This window comes from Thalassophryne amazonica, chromosome 5 (genome assembly GCF_902500255.1).
Source record: "Thalassophryne amazonica chromosome 5, fThaAma1.1, whole genome shotgun sequence".
Classification (NCBI taxonomy): Eukaryota; Metazoa; Chordata; class Actinopteri; order Batrachoidiformes; family Batrachoididae; genus Thalassophryne; species Thalassophryne amazonica.
In genome coordinates, this window is record NC_047107.1 from 103,206,910 (window position 1) to 103,227,398 (window position 20,489).

Consider the following 20,489-nt stretch of genomic DNA (forward strand, 5'->3'; position numbering starts at 1 on the left):
CCAATTTTGTTTGAATGTTTATAAAAATGTCCAAAGTTACTGAAAAACAAAATTCTTATGTACATACAGCAAGACAGAAAATGCTAATTTAGTCTTACAACAAATGATCAAGAAGGAATTCAACCTACTAGTCAAACCTGAGAAAGCAGTGGGGCTTCCCTGATCTAAAGAAGGATGTCAGAGGCTACTCACAGTCACATCTAATAGCCTGGCCGACAAGAATTTTCTTTCATCAGCACATCAAATCTAGGGTTGCATCTCAGATGTACCTTCTGGCAAATTGTAGCTCACCTTTCTTTTTAAGAAAATCCTCCTCTGTACCACTTCATCATGAAGCTGTATAACTGTGAATACAAAACGCAAAACATGCGCTTTGCACAATTTCTCCAATCAGACAGAGAAGCCTGTAACAACTTCTGGGTTGTCTTGGTGGCTTTCCTCACTCTTCTCCTTGCACAGGTAACTTTTGAGAACTGTCTACTCCATACAGATTTAGCATAGAGTGCCATACGATTTGTATTTCTTCGTAATTGATGTAAATAAAGTCCAAGACATGTTCAGTGACTTGAAAACGTTCATGTATCCATCCCCTGACTTGACTGAAGAAAACTGGCTATAAAACTGATTTAACTGTATTATACCAAAGCATTCGATTACTTATGCAACCCATCATCTTGGCTTTTATATTTTTTTTAATGAATTTATATCAAGTTTGTAGAGATTTGCTTTCAGTTTGAGTTTAAAAAAGATATTTTTAGAAATTTATTTTTTTTGTATTTGAAATGGTATAAACAGATTAAAATGTGTGAAATACCAAGTCTTCCAATACTTTTGGAGGGCACTGCAGTGGCAAATGTTCATACGGACATACTGAGCTCGACTGCATCTTCCTTATTTAGGTGGGCAGAGGATAATAAACAGAGCCATGATAAAGAATGTTATCTTTAAAATTAGATCCACATGATGTATGACATGGACAGGATTACTTGTAAACCCTGAGGAAAATGTGAGTTATATATTTATTTGAAACACTGGTGAATCAAATAAATACTTATCTGTGAAGTTTACCGTACTTTACAGAGTATAAGTCATATATATATATATATATCTCCAGAGTATAAATCGCACCTTTTTAGTTGTAGTTGTAATTTAGTTGTAGTTGTAGTTGGAAATCCCTTTTCAACACAGCGTTTCGATGTGTGGACACTATAGCCTGTGCTGGCACTTAAAACAAGGACTTTTAAATTCCACAAATAACAAAGATGGACACATAAACGTGTGTTGACAACATTAAGTCATTCATTCATTTTCAAAACTCACTACTCCAATTAAGGGTATATGGGGTGGTGTGGGATGTCATCCCAGTGATTACTGGGTGAAAGGCAGGGTACACCTTCGACACCCCGCCAGTCTATCATATAGCCAACATATATGTAGACACAAAAACGCATTCATACGCGCACTCAAAGCTATGGTCATTTTAGAGTCTTCAATTCACTCAACCAGCATGTCTTCGAAAGTGGGAGGGAGCCAGGTTACTAGGAGGGAACCCATGCAAACATGGAGAGAACATGCAAACTCCAGATGGAATGAACCAGGTCGGAAGCAAACCTGGGAGCTTCTCCCTGTGAGGTATGAACAGTATGAACCACGAAGCCACTGTCCTGCCAAGGGGACAATATACTGGATGTTACTTGCTGTGGTTTGAACAGAATAAATTATGAGATGGACAGTAGACTGAAAAGTAGACTGAAAGCTCTGTGAACAGCATAGCTTGTGGCACATAGCATAAGGACTGTTAAATTCCAAACATAAGCAACATGGAGAAATAAACATGCATTGGACAACATACTGGATGTTATTTAACACAGATTGGACAAAATAAATAGTCAGATTGACACAGATTGCTGCCCCACAACATTGGAAATGCAATTAAAACATAAATCCAGTTAATTTAATCAGTGCTTTAATTTGGGATTTTTGTGCATTGGTGTAATGCACTTTTAACACTGGCATTTATTCTTTGATTACCGAATTTATGATGATTACTGTTTTGACTAATGGAAAAGTCCTATAGTTATTATCATCATCATCATCATTATTATGGAATGCGTGATTTTTTGGTATGAAAGTCACACTGATGTACAAGCCACAGGACCTCCCAAACTAGTTTTAAAAAAAGCAGCAACTTATACTTCAGAAAATACAGTACCTTTGTTTTAAAATCAACATTCAAGAACAGCCAATACTGAAAGACATTTACTGAATATAGCAGAACATATGCAAATATCTGCTTTATTTATAACAAAATGTCATATTTCCACATGGGCATATCAGGTTGAATATTGCCACTGTTACTTTTCTCGATAAACTACCTAGAATCTGTTGCAAACTACAGTGCATCTTCCACAGATTCAACATGCAATCTAACACTTCAAATAACAGCAAAAAAAAGAAAAAGAAATGTAAACATACATTCATAAATGCTCGCGCGCGCACACACAGACACACGTATGTAGGGGAAAAAAATAACATTCCCAACAGAAATAATGCACTCAGAATTCATGGAATTCAAGCAATAATGTCCACTGCCACAAAAGACTACTAATAAACACAAGACTGGTGATTTGAAGGCATAGACGTTAAACAACTTCGTAATTCCAACTGCACTACAAACTGTGTGCAAAGCTGAGCGATATTCTGAAGGCTACATGGGTATAACACTGTTATTGGAACTCCACATTCGTAAGTGTAAAAAAAAGAAGCAAGTTTAATAATGGATAACAGAACATCTGGCAGTATGAGCCAACAGTAGGTAGAACCACTCTGATCTGCTTAATCTGTTGGACTATAAAATCTACATAGCTGCAGTTGGTGTTATAAGGTTCATTATTCTCATTTTCAAGAAAAAAAGCACATAAATCCATTAGTATGTAGGGTTTTTTTGTTGGTTTGCTTGTTTTTACAAAAGATGAATTTGAAATTGGGAAAATCAATCATACAAAAATTTGAATAAATGGTCTATTAGAAAAATACCCTTGGCAACACAAACTCTGTATTGTAATGGATTTTTGATTGCTTTTTAATTCTTATTATTATTAATAATATTTTGAGTAACTGTGGTCCTCAGTAATGGGCACATTTGGAATTTCTCTCATTTTCTCCACACCTATTAGCAGGACTTTGTTTTTAGATGTATGCATCACAAGGCAGCTCTGTAACTACAGCAAACAGTGTCTATATGTGAAATTTAGATAAAATAGGACATGGAATGTCAGTGGGGAGAACCCTTCAAACACAGTATTTTCCCATGGAAAATGTGTTGTTTTTTTTTATCAAAATGGTTATCTATAAGAATCCACTGGATTATCACTGAAGATTTAAGACATCTTATTTGCTTACATATCCTCTCACAGGCGTGATATTCCAACTCTCGTAATGCTTATATCATTTCAAATGCTCTACACAGTTCTATGCAGGATGTGAAATTAACACCTGGTGTTTACTGTCCTGTTTATTTCAACCACTTTGGTACTTGAAACTTCTGGTTGATCGATAAAAATGCTACACTAGCCAGAGAAGATTAGAAAACCCAAAGCCAGTGTGGCAAGCAGCCAAAAAAGTTCTACCGTGATTGTGTAAATCGCCAACAACAACCCATAGTACAACCAAAAGAACATAAACCCCAAAGAGTTATTGGTGACACAAAAGCCTGTTGATTTCAAACAGGCTGGTGTCAATGGGCCTAGAGCCCACTGAGGTCTACAATGGCTTTGATGAAGATGGTATCGTCACGTATGTAGGAGTTTTTAGAGTCCAGCTTGGAGAGCGGACAGAAGAGCGGGCAGCCACTGGCAATGTTCATGTCACTGACAGGCCTCTGGAAAGACGAGGAGGAGATGTCGGGCCGGAAGGCATCGATTATGTGCTCCCTGTTGTTCTGGTCAAGCAGCATTAGGGTGACCTGGGCACAGATGTTAAGATTCTAGCCTTTACCTCTGCTGGCGGGCCAAAAGTGAAGCGCAACCACTGATGCAACAGGGCAAGTGGCGTGTGACGTGATGAAATAAAAACACAAAATGACGTGATAGTGTTTTGATGCACCATTTTCCAAATGGATCACAAAAAACAAACTCAAATAAAAATGGTTCAAGCCATCACAAAAACAAATAAAACTACAATGATGTGCTTCTTATGGATTTCAAGGTGATCTGTGATTTATGATCAAACTAGGAAATAGCCTGCAGGGGAGATGCCATAGTGGACAAAAAAAATAGTAATTTTGAACATCCACAGTAAACATAAATACATCAAACAAAATAAAAAAAATTTTGCATGTCTCCAATTCTGATGCCAACTTATGCTGTTGTTACACACCAGAAGATGTATTTTCGGTAAGGTTTTATTAAAGGTACAGTGTGGGATTTAGTGTCATCTAGTGGTGAGGTTTTAGACTGCATTATGCCATCACCAGTCACTATTTCATTTCCCTTCACTTTTTTTGCTTCTTTGGCAATGGTTATTCATACTGTTGCCTTCTCTTGTAGTAAGCAATATGCATCGTCCTTGTTATCCTGCACTAGCAAATGGTAGACAATGTAAAGGGGAGCAACCACCGATTCCTCTCCCCGATTCTTCAGTCATCTGGCCGTGCTGTAAATTGTGCAAGGCACAATATGTCTCTTTTAGGGTACTCTACCAAATGGCTGGTGGAACATGGCGGCCTCCATGAGGCAGTATACAGTAAACTTATGAAAACACATCAATTTGTTGTTGCAAGTACTGCAATTACACTCAAATGAACACAAGGTTGTGAATGTGATATTCCATTTCTATTAACATTGATTTTCACAGGTGGACATGCACCTAAGATGAAAATTTCAGACCCCTCCATGATTTCTAAGTGGGAGAACTTGCAAAACCGCAGGGTGTTCAAATACTTATTTTCCTCACTGTAACTCTTTCAAAAAGGATTGGATTTCTTTCATATTTGAGAGCATTATGTAGGAAGCTATCCTTTATCTGACAAAGTTTGATCCAGATCTGAGACGGGCTTTGTGGCCATTTAAATTTAACATTGAAAAGCCCATTTAATGTATATTTTATATTATATCAATCAAACGTGCCCCTTACACTCAAATTTGAAAGTGAGGTGCAGACTGTCACTCACTATCGCCTGACAGTTTGATCAGCATCTGATCCGGAGTGTGGATTTTGTGGACATTTGAATTTAATATTGAAAACCCCATTTGATGTACATTTTGCATTATATCTCAATAAAAGGTGCCTCATTCACTCATTTGTGACAATGAGGTAAAACTGGCACTCTCAGTGAAAAGACTAAGTTTGATTCCTATCTGATCTGTATTGCGGATTTAGCAGATATTTGATTTTAACATTGAAAAGCCCTTTTGATCTATATTTTGTATTATATTTTAGCTTATGAAAAGCCACTTCTAACAGGACTTTGACCTTGAAGATTTTTTTTCTAAGGTATAAATTTGTGGAATTGGAAGCTAGTGTTGGCGGAGGTTTGCACTCTACAAGCACGGTGCTCTAGTCTTCATACACATTTCTAAAGAATATTCTTTCCCAACCATCTGCCAAAAAGAGGATGCACTCTCAAGGTCTTGAGAGACTGTCTGTCTTGCCCCTTTGTTTTTTTCTTAATTATTCAAAAATAAGGTTTTCCCTGAAACCTGGTGCAGAATGGATAAAGATTTTAAGCTTGATAAACAAATCAGTGCTGTTGTGAAGGCAAGTTTCTTTCATCTGAGGCAGCTAGCTAAGATTAAGTCCTCACTTTCAAGGCATCACTTGGAGATTTTAATCCATGCTTTTGTTATGACTCGGCTGGATTATTGTAATGCACTGTATGCTGGTATTAGCCAGGCCTCACTTGCACGGCTGCAGCTGGTCCAGAATGCCGCAGCCCGTCTTTTGACTGGATCCCAGAGGTATGACCATGTTTCGCCCATTCTTTTTTCCCTTCACTGGCTGCCTGTTCGCTATCGTATTGATTTTAAAATTTTGTTTGTTTGTTTTTAAATGTCTTAATGATCTTGCTCCACGGTATCTGTCTGACCTGCTCGTGTCTTATTCCTCATCACGTTCTCTTAGGTCACGAGATCAAGCTTTGCTTGTCGTTCCTCAGACAAAGCTCAAACGTAAAGGTGATAGAGCTTTTTCTGTTGTTGGTCAAAATTGTGGAATGACCTACCTCTCTGTATCAGGCAGGCGGAGTCACCTCTAGTTTTTAAACCTCGTCTTAAAACATACTTGTTTTCTATGGCTTTTGACTAGAGAGTTGATGATTTTATTGTTTTTAAAAACTTTTATTGTTGCCAATCCATTTATTTATTTACTGATTGATTTATTTTATGTCATTGTACAGCGCTTTGGTCAACTTTGTTGTTTTTAAATGTGCTCTATAAATAAACTGGATTGGACTGGATTGAAACCTGGTCAAAATGTTGATCCCAGTCTGGAATAGAAAGAGTCAAATTTTGGAGTGGACCTGCTAAATTTTAAAAGAATTATTAAAAACTGCAGCATAAGAACGGTTACTAGAATAGATTTGAACAAAATGTTTGTGCCTGGCCTTGCGTATGTGTTTATATAGTTAAAACAATACCACTGCAATCACACTTCACATGTAAAATGTATTTATTAATTTTGGCCCCATCTTGATAAGAGTGTAGAAAAACAAGAAGTAGGCCTATACCAACCCTGAGACCTGGTGCCAGTGCGTATCGCTGGATACTGTTGGGTGAAGCAGATGAAAGTCCACAACTACCCCTGAATGGGCTACCAGTCAGGTACAGGCTATTCCCCAGCCAAGGCCGGTACCCATTTACAGCTGGGTGAACTGAGACAATGCAGATGAAGTGTGTTGTCCAAGAGACAGCATGACCAGGAATGGAACCCAGGTCAACATACTGGTAGTCCTAGTTGCCCAACCTACCTGCTTTGAAATAAGGGAGGGGGCTCCACCTTAACTGTAAATAACATTTCAAGCTATTCCTGGCCTTTCTTGTTTTCCTCTTGCGGTTCAAATACTACTAACTAATGAGTGTTACCTTCTGATTAAATGGCCACTTGAGAAGTGCGTCGCTGTGCCCTCTCATCACCACAAAGAACAGAGACAAGTGGGTGCCACGGCCTGTCCCATCACCATTCAGGTAGATCCTCAAGCACATCTTGTAGCCGTATTTACTGGTATAAAAGGCTAGAAAACATAATACACCGACAGAGTTATGTGTGAGGGCGGGCGTTGTTTTTGAGGATGCACAAGCAAATTTCGTTGTGCTGGTTGACTGTGCAATGACAACAAAGGTGATTCTGAACTCTGATTCAGAGTGCCATCATGTCTATGTTCACTGCAAGGATTGGGTTACCCACAATCACATAGAGGTCTTTTCATCATCTTCAGTATTACACAGATATTAATCGTGTGAAGCTGTTACCAGGAGAAAACATAGCAGGGGCACGGCCAGCCACAGCATCCTGCCTCTTCTTGGTGAAATCAGAAATCTTCCAAACAAAGACACCATCGTACGTGGCTGCAGACATCTCCCGCATTTTCCCCTCCATCTCCACGATGGACAGGTCCCTCAAGCTCACAGTCCTTTCCAGCTGACGAACCTGTAGCAAATATGGTGATAAAAAGAGAGTTGAACTGTCCCGCCATCACATCACAGGTTTAAAGTAGTACACCCTTCGACTGAGGTCATCACAACTGCATGTGGCAAAGTACAGCACATAGTCTTCTTCTTCGTCTTTCGGCTGTTCCCGTTAGGGGTCGCCACAGCAGATCAATCGTTTCCATCTCACCCTGTCCTCTGTATCTTCCTCTGTCACACCAACCACCTGCATGTCCTCTCTCAGCACATCCATGAACCTCCTCTTTGGTCTCCCTCTTCTCCTCCTGCCTGGTGGCTCCATCCTCAGCATCCTTCTCCCTATATACTCTGGGTCCCTCCTCTGCACATGTCCAAACAATCTCAATCTCACCTCTCTGACTTTGTCTCCAAACCGTCCCACCTGAGTTGTCCCTCTGATATGTTCATTCCTAATCTTGTCCATTCTTGTCACTCCCAAAGAGAATCTCAACATCTTCAGCTCTGCCACCTCCAGCTCTGCCTCCTGTTTTTTTGTTAGTGCCACTGTCTCTAAACCATACAACATAGCTGGTCTCACTACTGTTTTGTACACTTTCCCCTTCACTCTTGCGGATATTCTTCGGTCACAAATCACTCCTGCCACCTTTCTCCACCCACTCCACCCTGCCTGCACTCTCTTCTTCACCTCTCTACCACACTCTCCATTACTTTGAACAGTTGACCCCAAATATTTAAACTCATCTACTTTCACCACTTCTACTCCTTGTAACAGCACTATTCCACTGGGCTCCCTCTCATTCACACACATGTACTCAGTCTTGCTTCTACTGACTTTCATTCCCCTTCTCTCCAAAGCATATCTCCACTTCTCCAGACTAGACTCAACTTGCTCTCTACTCTCACTACAGATCACAATGTCATCTGCAAACATCATAGTCCATAGGGACTCCTGTCTGATCTCATCTGTCAACCTGTCCATCACCACTGCAAACAAGAAAGGACTCAGAGCTGATCCTTGGTGTAATCCCACCTCCACCTTGAATGAGTCTGTCATTCCGACGGCACATCTCACCGCTGTCACACTATTCTTGTACATGTCCTGTACTACCCTAACATACTTCTCTGCCACTCCAGACTTCCTCATACAATGCCACAACTCTTCTCTTGGCACCCTATCGTAAGCTTTTTCTACGTCCACAAATACACAATGTAACTCTTTCTGTCCTTCTCTTTCTCTTTCTCCCTCCTTTGCTTTTGCCACTTCTCGCCTTATGCCGCATCTCCTTGTACTCCTGTCTACTTTCTTCATCTCTCCGACTATCCCAAAATGTTTTCGCCAACCTCTTTCTCCTTATGCTTTCCTGGACCTCTTCATTCCACCACCAAGTCTCCTTGTCTTCCTTCCACTGTCCAGATGTCATACCCAGTACTGCCCTAGCTGTCTCCCTCACCACATCTGCAGTACTCTTCCAATTGTCCAAAATTGCTTCCCCTCCAAATAGTGCTTCTCTTACCTGCTCGCTAAATTTCACACAACAGTCTTCCTCCTTCAGCTTCCACCATCTGATCCTTTGTTGAGCTCTCACTCTCTTCTTCTTCACCTCTAAAGTCATCCTACAAACAACCATCCTATGCTGTCTAGTGACACTCTCTCCTGCTACCACCTTACAGTCTGTGATTTCTTTTAGCTTGCATCTCCTATAAAGAATGTAGTCCACCTGTGTGCACCTTCCTCCACTTTTATATGTTACCCTGTGCTCCTCCCTTTTCTTAAAGTAGGTATTCACCACAGCCATTTCCATCCTTTTTGCAAAATCAACTACCATCTGTCCTTCCCCATTCCTATCCTTGATACCATATCTATTTGAAGAGTTTCAGTCAGGTTTTAGAATTCATCATAGTACAGAAACAGCATTAGTGAAGGTTACAAATGATCTTCTTATGGCCTCAGACAGTGGACTCATCTCTGTGCTTGTTCTGTTAGACCTCAGTGCTGCTTTTGATATTGTTGACGATAAATTTTATTACAGAGATTAGAGCATGCCATAGGTATTAAAGGCACTGCGCCGCGGTGGTTTGAATCATATTTATCTAATAGATTACAATTTGTTCATGTAAATGGGGAATCTTCTTCACAGACTAAGGTTAATTATGGAGTACCACAAGGTTCTGTGCTAGGACCAATTTTATTCACTTTATACATGCTTCCCTTAGGCAGTATTATTAGACGGCATTGCTTAAATTTTCATTGTTATGCAGATGATACCCAGCTTTATCTATCCATGAAGCCAGAGGACACACACTAATTAGCTAAACTGCAGGATTGTCTTACAGACATAAAGACATGGATGACCTCTAATTTCCTGCTTTTAAACTCAGATAAAACTGAAGTTATTGTACTTGGCCCCACAAATCTTAGAAACATGGTGTCTAACCAGATCCTTACTCTGGATGGCATTACCCTGACCTCTAGTAATACTGTGAGAAATCTTGGAGTCATTTGTGATCAGGATATGTCATTCAATGCGCATATTAAACAAATATGTAGGACTGCTTTTTTGCATTTACGCAATATCTCTAAAATTAGAAAGGTCTTGTCTCAGAGTGATGCTGAAAAACTAATTCATGCATTTATTTCCTCTAGGCTGGACTATTGTAATTCATTATTATCAGGTTGTCCTAAAAGTTCCCTGAAAAGCCTTCAGTTAATTCAAAATGCTGCAGCTAGAGTACTAACGGGGACTAGAAGGAGAGAGCATATCTCACCCATATTGGCCTCTCTTCATTGGCTTCCTGTTAATTCTAGAATAGAATTTAAAATTCTTCTTCTTACTTATAAGGTTTTGAATAATCAGGTCCCATCTTATCTTATCTTATGTTGTGATTTGGCGCTATATAAATAAAATTGATTGAAATTGATTGATATCTACCCATTACTTCCTCATCACCTCTGTTCCCTTCACCAACATGCCCACTGAAGTCTGCTCCTATCACCACTCTTTCATGTTTGGGCACACTCTCCACCACCTCATCTAACACACTCCAGAAATCTTCTTTCTCCTTCATCTCACAACGTACCTGTGGGGCATATGCACTGATGATATTCATCATCACCCCTTCAATTTCCAACTTCACACTCATCACTCTGTCAGACACTCGCTTAACCTCCAACACACTTTTAACATACTCTTCCTTTAAAATGACCCCAACACCATTTCTCTTTCTGTCCTCACCATGGTACAACAACTTGTACCCACCACCGATGCTCCTGCTCTTACTTCCCTTCCACTTGGTCTCTTGCACACACAATATGTCTACCTTTCTCCTCTCCATCATATCAGCCAGCTCTCTCCCTTTACCAGTCATACTACCAACATTCAAAGTCCCCACTCTCATTTCCACCCTTCTAGTTTTCTTCTTCTCCCACTGTTCGTGGCAACGTTTTCCTCCTCTTCTTCGCCGTCGTCTTCGCCCAACAGTAGCCCAATTTCCACCGGCACCCTGTTGGGCAATAGCACAGGTGGCGGACGTTGTTAACCCGGGCCGCGACCGATCCGGTATGGGAATTCGATTCTGAATCTGCATAGTTGGGTTGGCTTGTTTTACGCCGGATGCCCTTCCTGACGCAACCCTCCTCATTTATCCGGGCTTGGGACCGGCACTCAGAATGTACTGGCTGCACACCCCATGTGGCTGAGTTAAAGTACAGCACATAGTACTGTGCTTAACTTTCAGCAGATTAAGTGCCATCATATAAAAATAATGTGTGCCTTAATAAAATGTGATGCAACACTTCAAAATAATGCTGCAATTATCCACCATGAAGCTATCAAACTGGAATGAATGCACATCTTCATGTGGTGTGCTATCATTGTGTGAAGTCTCACTGAAATCCAAACAGTAGTTTAGGAGTTGCACTTACATGAAACAATTCCATCTAGCTAAATTAGGGAATAATCGTGTTGTGTCTGATGATTTGCGGACGTTCATGCAGGATTTTACGGTCGCAAATTGAGTTTTACACTTTTATACTACTACTTATTATAATAATAACAATAATAATTTAAGCAACTAAAATGTTTGTCAGTATTATTCTGGGGCTACGTTTTACGACAGTTCAGCACTGAGTTTAACTGATGAGCCAATATATGTTTAGCATTTGTAATGTGACTTGGTCATTTTAAAAGTAGCTCGCAAGCCGAAAACATATGGGCACCCCTGCTCTAGACCATTAATATGTATTATATATGTTGTGGTGATGCACACCTAATACCTGCAACACCGGGAAACCTCCACAGATTGGACTATTCATCTATAGGTGTACTTATGGTGCATTCAAATGAACCCTTTGACAAAATGTTGATTTCCTCTTTACTTATTGTGACTTCTGTTTCGGGAATAACCCTGTTGTGTCTGATGATTTGCAGACGTTCATGCTGGATTTTCCGGTCGCAAAATGAGTTTTCCCAGCGACGCGTGAGAGCAGCTGGTAAAACAGATTATTACCACCATAAGACATGCCGGTTTAATATGACTTCCACTGAAACCCCAGTCCTCTGAATGTTTTGTGCTGACACTCCCACACCATGCCTGGGGATTAGTCTCTCCCCACAAACAGCGTCACTTCAAACGGAAAAAAGGTGTACTGTTTTGTTTTGGGCTGCAATCACCAAAGCAGTCAGTGCTTTGGTGAAAAAATGCCGGCTTTTTTCGGTTCCCAGCAGAGAAGGGAAGACAAGGCAAATGGGAGAGATCGTGTCAGTAAGTGTTAGCCTACACACCTAACCAGAGTAGCTGCGTTCTCACGCCTGCACAACCGCCTTGACACGTTTGAGCTCCGGGTCATAAACAAACCGTCCACTTTCCACCACATACTCACTTTTCAAGTTCCTACTTCACCAGACTGTGAATTCCTCAAATTATATTGGATACTGGTTCTATTGGACTACTATTGGATTAACCATGGAATTGATCATCTGGTCTCTGAACGCTATTGACACCATCTTTTCTACAAGAAGGTCAGGACCGGGGGATCCCACCTGCCCAGATGGAACGTATCCTGCGGGCTATGTTCTCGACTCCTGGGGGTCTTGGCGTATTGCATGCTTGGTGCCTTTCTCTGTTGAGGATATCGAGGATTTATTCATATTTGGTCTTATGGTAGCAGGGCTGGTATTTTCTGGCTTATGTGCTGCCCTGATCTATCGGAAAATTGGCAAGACGGCGGTATCAAGAACCATGGCTCCTCGCTTGTCCGTCATGATTAACGAGGTGGGCAAGGCGTTGCATTCTCAGACTGCGATGACTCTTGAACTCAGACACAAATTGGATGACATCTTGCAGCAGATGGAGCAGATTGGGATTTGGTTGTTCAAGTGGAACTGTAAAAAGTGTTTTTCACTGCTCAAACCACAACACGGCAGGCTTATCAGCCTGAAGGACAAATTGCCCGACTGTTTTTCCTCCAGAAGAATGTCTTCGGGACTTGGTGATTATTTGGCTGTTTTCTTATCTCAACTCACAAAGACAAACTGTTTCACAGGACTGAAGCATGTTCCACTCCCTCTCTCTCTCCCCCACCCACCCCCCATTACACACACCCCACTCCAGCTTCTGCTCACGTCACCCATTTCCCTTCTGTGGGAGTGGCGCAGTTTTAGCTGCTGCTGGTCCCCCCCCCCCCCAAGCAGTCAGAGTTGCTGCGTGACCTTCACCCACTTGCCTCAATTCGGATAACGGACTTCTTCAAATTTAGTACACATAAACAATGTCAAATGTGTATGCGCTATCCTTAATTCTGATGTGTGCCATTATTACGGTAAACAAGTAATAATTGTGGACTAATTACTGTCTGAGGTAACTGGAGTGTAAACATAATTTCTCCACTGTGAGAGCAATAAAGTATATCTCATCTCATGTATACTCAAGAAATGTATCCTTTAGCTTCTTCTTAAAGTTTCTGCCTGCTCAGTGGTGACGAGCAGCAGTTTACCCTCAAGTTCATTGTGCCTCATAACATTAATTAGCCCATGAGCTTCTGCTTACAGTAAAGGTATTTGCATTAAAAACAAAAAAATCACTGATTAAATTAATTTTGCTTCTTGATGCATGATGCAGTAGTACCATGTCTCAAAAATGAATGTGACTTGTATATGTTTTTTCCTCTTCATGATGCATTTTTGGACAGATGTGACAAATGCTTGTGCAACATATAGTCTGAAAAATACAGTATTCCTTTCAAGTCATTAGCTCTCTTTGAATTCTATTGTCTGAATATCACTTTTCAATTGAGACAAAATTTGATCTTATCCACTGCCACAGGAAGTAATTTCTCACCTTGTTGTTGAGAATTTCAATCTTATCTTGATCCAGTCGGTGTTGACGGTTATAAGCCTCCATGGTGGTGCAGGAGCGTTCTATCTCTCGGTTTAGGACACAAACTATATTTTCAAAGGTGTTCACTTTAAGCTCCAGTTCCTGGCAGCGCCGACTTAGTTCAGCTACCTTGGTCTTTTCGCTCTGCAGCTGCAGCTCTAAGGCGGCACCCACTGTGCTGGGCAGCGGGGTAAAAGAGGTGGCCAGAGTTGGGGCACAAGCACCTTGCATGGGAGCTGAAACACCACCCAGCTGGGTCAACTTCAGCTCCAAGTCCTTGAGGCATTGATGGAGCTCCTGCAGCTTTTGGCTGGCCACCTCCAAGGTCTGCGGCTGTAGGCTCTCCAAGCTAACCTTGATGCCCATGATGAAATGCAGCAGCAGGTTGAGGTGTTCATATGAGCATTGCCGCTCATGGTCGTGGATCTTCTCTTTTTCCACCTAGGACATCAAACCAACAAATTAATCTTAACAAAAAAAAATAAAAAATACTGGCATCTTCCATTACATCCACAGAGAAGTGACATTTAAATGGTTCATTTATGAAACTGTAAAAAAAAACCTGATCACCGATTGAAAAGTCAAGTGGCCAATCGTTTTTTTTCAAAAGAGGAGTGTCTAAGGAGTATTTCTGCCGAATTTGATGCTGTTATCACAATTTGCATGATTGTTTCACTTATCTGCTGCGCTAGTATTCACAGCCTTTGCCATGAAGCTCAAAATTGAGCTCCGATACATCTCGTTTCCACTGATCATCCTTGACATGTTTCTACAGTTTAATTCAGTGGGTTTCAAACTGTGAGGCACGCACCCCCTGAAGGGTGCCAGAGTTCTTCAGGGAAGGGCGCAAGTGATGAGTATCAAGAACTGGTTCTTTTCGAGATTTGTTAAAGAAATGATTCGATCCACCGTCATCAATAGCCTTTTTGCTTAACGATTCCCTTGTCGGTACTTCAGAGCGGCCGTTGTTTTTGAGGTTGTTTGTGGAGAAAATAATAATTTCTCTACATTGATTGCAGACCCTGCAGCAGCTGTTCTTGAAGCAAGGAAACAGTGCTCCGACCCACTGCTTCGTTGGCTCATTGCTTTGCTGCTTTTCAGAAGCTTCTTAACCCCTCTCAAAGCCATTTAAAAATATCAATCATGAGTAACTTTTGTGCAGATAAAAGTCACTAACTGGGTCTGTTACAGGCAAGAAACGAGAATCATTCAACGTTGTGTTCGCACAGCTACAAACACTCCGCCGCTCTCTGCCGAATTAAAAACTTCAAAGCGAATCACAGTTTTAAATCAAATGACACCTCTTTCCAAACGTTGTAAGACAGACAAGAAACTACAACACACTAAAACATTTTTTTCCCTCCCAAAATGAGACATCCTGCGTTCTTTATGAATTACATTGATGTTAACTTGCAGCGCAGCCGGCTGCAAGAGCTCAGCTCAGAGGTATGGAGTGACATTCATGCCATTAATGTCTGAAAGGAAATGCTTTTGAGAAAAACTACAGATTTTGTTTATTTTTATTTTTGTCCAGAGATCAAGGATCCAGGGACCAATTTCATATTTGTTTACTTTAAGACTCAATAAAATGTTATTGATATAGAAAACCAGTAAATGCAGTTCCTTAAAAATGCACAAATACATTAAAAATGTGTTTAAGATGTGTAAAATCATAAAACAAAAAACACAAAGATGTTGAAATTGTGTGTATTGTGTCAGTGTGTGTGTGTGTGGGGGGGGGTGTGTGTGTTGGGGGGGCAGCTATTCATTTGTTCTCTGAGGGGGAGCTCACTGTCCCAAACTTTGAAAACCCCTGGCTTAACTGAAGTCCACCTGGGGTAAATTCCGTAGATTGGACATGATTTGGAAAGCCACACACTTGTCTACATATAAGGTCCCACAGTTGACAGTGCATGTCAGAGCACAAACCAAGCATGAAGTCAGAGGAATTGTCTGTGGACCTCTGAGACAGATTGTCTCGAGTCACAAATCTGGGGAAGGGCACAGAAACATTTCTGCTGCTTTGAAGGTCCCAATGAGGACAGTGGCCTCCATCATCTATAAATACAACCCCTGGCAAAAATTATGGAATCACCGGCCTCGGAGGATGTTCATTCAGTTGTTTAATTTTGTAGAAAAAAGCAGATCACAGACATGACACAAAACTAAAGTCATTTCAAATGGCAACTTTCTGGCTTTAAGAAACACTATAAGAAATCAGGAAAAAAAATTGTGGCAGTCAGTAATGGTTACTTTTTTAGACCAAGCAGAGGGAAAAAAATATGGACTCACTCAATTCTGAAGAATAAATTATGGACTCACCCTGTAAATTTTCATCCCCAAAACTAACACCTGCATCAAATCAGATCTACTCATTAGTCTGCATCTAAAAAGGAGTGATCACACCTTGGAGAGCTGTTGCACCAAGTGGACTGACATGAATCATGGCTCCAACACAAGAAATGTCAAATGAAACAAAGGAGAGGATTATCAAACTCTTAAAAGAGGGTAAATCATCACGCAATGTTGCAAAAGATGTTGGTTGTTCACAGTCAGCTGTGTCTAAACTCTGGACCAAATACAAAAAACATGGGAAGGTTGTTAAAGGCAAACATACTGGTAGACCAAGGAAGACATCAAAGCGTCAAGACAGAAAACTTAAAGCAATATGTCTCAAAAATCGAAAATGCACAACAAAACAAATGAGGAACGAATGGGAGGAAACTGGAGTCAGCGTCTGTGACCGAACTCTAAGAAACCACCTAAAGGAAATGGGATTTACATACAGAAAAGCTAAACGAAAGCCATCATTAACACCTAAACAGAAAAAAACAAGGTTACAATGGGCTAAGGAAAAGCAACTGTGGACTGTGGATGACTGGATGAAAGTCATATTCAGTGATGAATCTCGAATCTGCACTGGGCAAGGTGATGATGCTGGAACTTTTGTTTGGTGCCGTTCCAATGAGATTTATAAAGATGACTGCCTGAAGAGAACATGTAAATTTCCACAGTCATTGATGATATGGGGCTGCATGTCAGGTAAAGGCACTGGGGAGATGGCTGTCATTACATCATCAATAAATGCACAAGTTTACGTTGATATTTTGGACACTTTTCTTATCCCATCAATTGAAAGGATGTTTGGGGATGATGAAATCATTTTTCAAGATGATAATGCATCTTGCCATAGAGCAAAAACTGTGAAAACATTCCTTGCAAAAAGATACATAGGGTCAATGTCATGGCCTGCAAATAGTCCAGATCTTAATCCAACTGAAAATCTTTGGTGGAAGTTGAAGAAAATGGTCCATGACAAGGCTCCAACCTGCAAAGCTGATCTGGCAACAGCAATCAGAGAAAGTTGGAGCCAGATTGATGAAGAGTACTGTTTGTCACTCATTAAGTCCATGCCTCAGAGACTGCAAGCTGTTATAAAAGCCAGAGGTGGTGCAACAAAATACTAGTGATGTGTTGGAGCGTTCTTTTGTTTTTCATGATTCCATAATTTTTTCCTCAGAATTGAGTGATTCCATATTTTTTTCCCTCTGCTTGGTCTAAAAAAGTAACCGTTACTGACTGCCACAATTTTTTTTCCTGATTTCTTATAGTGTTTCTTAAAGCCAGAAAGTTGCCATTTGAAATGACTTTAGTTTTGTGTCATGTCTGTGATCTGCTTTTTTTCTACAAAATTAAACAAATGAATGAACATCCTCCAAGGTCGGTGATTCCATAATTATTGCCAGGGGTTGTAGAAGAAGTTCAGATCCACCAGGACTCTTCCTAAAGCTGGTCACCTGTCTAAACTGAGCGACTGGGGGAGAAGGGTCTTAGTCAGGGAGGTAACCAAGAACCTGATGGACACTCTGTCAGAGCTCCAGCATTCCTCTGTGGGGAGAGGAGAACCTTGCAGAAGGACAACCATTTCTGCAGCAATCCATCAATCAGGCCTGTGTGGTAGAGTGGCCAGACAGAAGCCACTCCTTAGTAAAAGGCACATGGCAGCCCACCTGGAGTTTGCCAAAGGCACCTGAAGGACTCTGAGACCATGAGAAACAAAATTCTCTGGTGTGATGAGACAAAGATTGAACTCTATGGCATGAATGTCAGGTGTCAAGTTTGGAGAAAACCAGGCACCATCCCTACAGTGAAGCATGATGGTGGCAGCATCATGCTGTGGGGATGTTTTTCAGCAGCAGGAACTGGGAGACTAGCAGTGTTGTATAAAGTACTGGAAAATCACACTTAAGTAAAAGTACAGATACCCATTAAAAAAATGACTTTGGTAGAAGTTCAAGTAACCGATTGAAATGCTACTCAAGTAAAAGTCTTAAAGTATCTAGTATTTATTGTACTTAAGTATGACAAGTAATGTACAACTAAATGTACTCAACTATTGAAAGTAAAAGTACAAGTAAATGTCAATCACAAACGGACTGATTTTTTTTAATAAAAGTTTATCTAGGCTTGTAAATGACTGGTAGTATTAGTCAAAATACTGAAAATTGTGCACATCACACAAAAACACTTCAGAAACAAGGTTTCAAAACCTAAACGAGAGTAGGCTACTCACTAGGTGTTCACAGGAAACAGTTATTTATTTCTATATTTATTTATTTATTTTCATTGTTACATGGTTTTATCTTTTCTGTTGTGTTTTGTTTCATTAGGTTCTTTTTGTCTCGTTCTCTAAAATTGTATTGCAACATTATTAGTCTATTATTATTGACTATTACTGTCTATTATGTAGACTATTATTGTTGTTGCTATAATATATGAATAAAAATACATTTAAAAAATTACAATTTGACTCTTTTACGACAACGAACACAACTCAACACAAACGTGCTGATGCGAACAGCTTTAACATTGAAAACGCCATAGACATGCTAACGCGTTAGCATCGGTCCCGTTTTTAAGTTATAAAATACATCTATCAACTGTTTCAGAAGACCATAACAGGTCGGTTTAACAAAAATATTAAAAATATTACTCACAGACATATGCTCTTCGGGATTTTAGCAGGAAAAATTAGGATAAAGCGAAATAAAATCCACGAATCGTAGATCGAAGCACTGCTTCGACCTGTGAATCACTGCTTCGATTGGTTCAAGGTTCAAAGCAAAGCCGCTCTGCAGAAAAGTTGATTACAGACCCGCTGCAGGTCTGTAATCAATGCAGAGAAATGATCAATTTCCTGACAAACACCCCCCAAGTGCGCAACTGCAAAAAAGCCTACCGGATATGCCTCAATGACAAATCGGCCTGACTTCATTGCAGTCACTAGTAATCAGTGGCGTCTCTGGGCGAAAACACAACTTTTTTCGTGTGTGCACGCGCGTGCGTGTGTTTTTGTAACGAGTAACGGCATGGCGAATAGAAAATGTATCGGAGTAGAAGTATGCAATTAAGGTCGGAAATGTAGTGAAGTAAAAGTGAAAGTAAGCTGAATTAAAAAAACTCAAGTAAAGTACAAAGTCTCCCAAAACGTACTTAAGTACAGTAGTGAAGTATTTTTACTTCGTTACTATACAACACTGGAGACTAGTCAGGATTGAGGGAGACATCTGTAGCTGGAACGTTCCAGCTACAGAGAGCATGCAAACCTATGTAAATAGTTATTGTAGTTGATAAAACGTTCTTGCCGCTATTGTTTCTGTATGACAATGCTGCTTTTCATCCCACACATGGACGAGTCACGTTTAGCTCATCGGATCTTTAATTATTGATCTGTTCAGATATCGTCAATGTTCGTGCAAGACGTCGGACTTGGGAGGTTGGAAAAAGTTGGACGACAATCAAACAGAACGCTGATGGTACGGGAATTATGCAAATGATGAGGAACTGTCAAGACAGAAAGCAAAACAGATTACAGATGAATTGAAGTGGTGGATTCGTTCACATTTTTCAACAGTTTGAAAATTCTGATGAAGCACCAGCTACAGGAACGAAGCTGGACAACGGTTAAACAATGTCTCCGAAAGGCAACATAAGTCCAGATTTCTTGTTTCATTTTGGCTTTGGTGTCCTTCATTAGTGCCGTATGACAGAGGCTTTAAGAAAAAAATGTGAGTTAAAGTATGAGTAATTGGGTTTTACAATCATTTTAATATTACATGATCATCTGCAACTGTGTTTGTGTGGTATTCTACTGGTCAGTACACTTACAAAGAAATTATTATTATTATTATATAAAAAGTATAGTTCACATATTCACTTTTGTTGGAACTGATTTCGTGTTGACATGCCAATTAAAAAGGGGGTGGAGGGGAATGAAACACTACTATTATAACTCTGGGGTGCCTGCAACTTTTGCACAGTACTGTACAACAATATGTATCAGAATCAGAATACTTTATTAATCCCAGGTGGGAAATTGCATACACTGATCAAACAAAAACTGGGGCAATTTCTATGCAGTTCATATATAATTTCACTGGGTTTCTACGTGTTCTCAATGATTCTAGTAATTACATTCACAAGTGTTAGACA

The 20,489-nt window shown here is 40.3% G+C and overlaps 1 protein-coding gene across 2 annotated transcripts in view; it reads right to left on the minus strand.

Annotated features, from left to right (window-relative positions):
* Positions 1–1,523: 1,523 nt before the first annotated feature.
* traf2a (Tnf receptor-associated factor 2a) overlaps positions 1,524–20,489 on the minus strand; it is a 39,645-nt gene continuing 20,679 nt past the window's right edge. For both annotated transcript variants that reach the window (XM_034171007.1, XM_034171008.1), the window contains exons 7-10: positions 13,959–14,438; positions 7,467–7,644; positions 7,080–7,228; positions 1,524–3,964 (exon numbers count right to left, since the gene is read on the minus strand). In XM_034171007.1, coding sequence (XP_034026898.1) covers positions 3,746–3,964; positions 7,080–7,228; positions 7,467–7,644; positions 13,959–14,438 — 1,026 coding nt within the window. In that variant the 3' untranslated portion in view covers positions 1,524–3,745. The remainder of the gene's footprint in view (positions 3,965–7,079; positions 7,229–7,466; positions 7,645–13,958; positions 14,439–20,489) is intronic.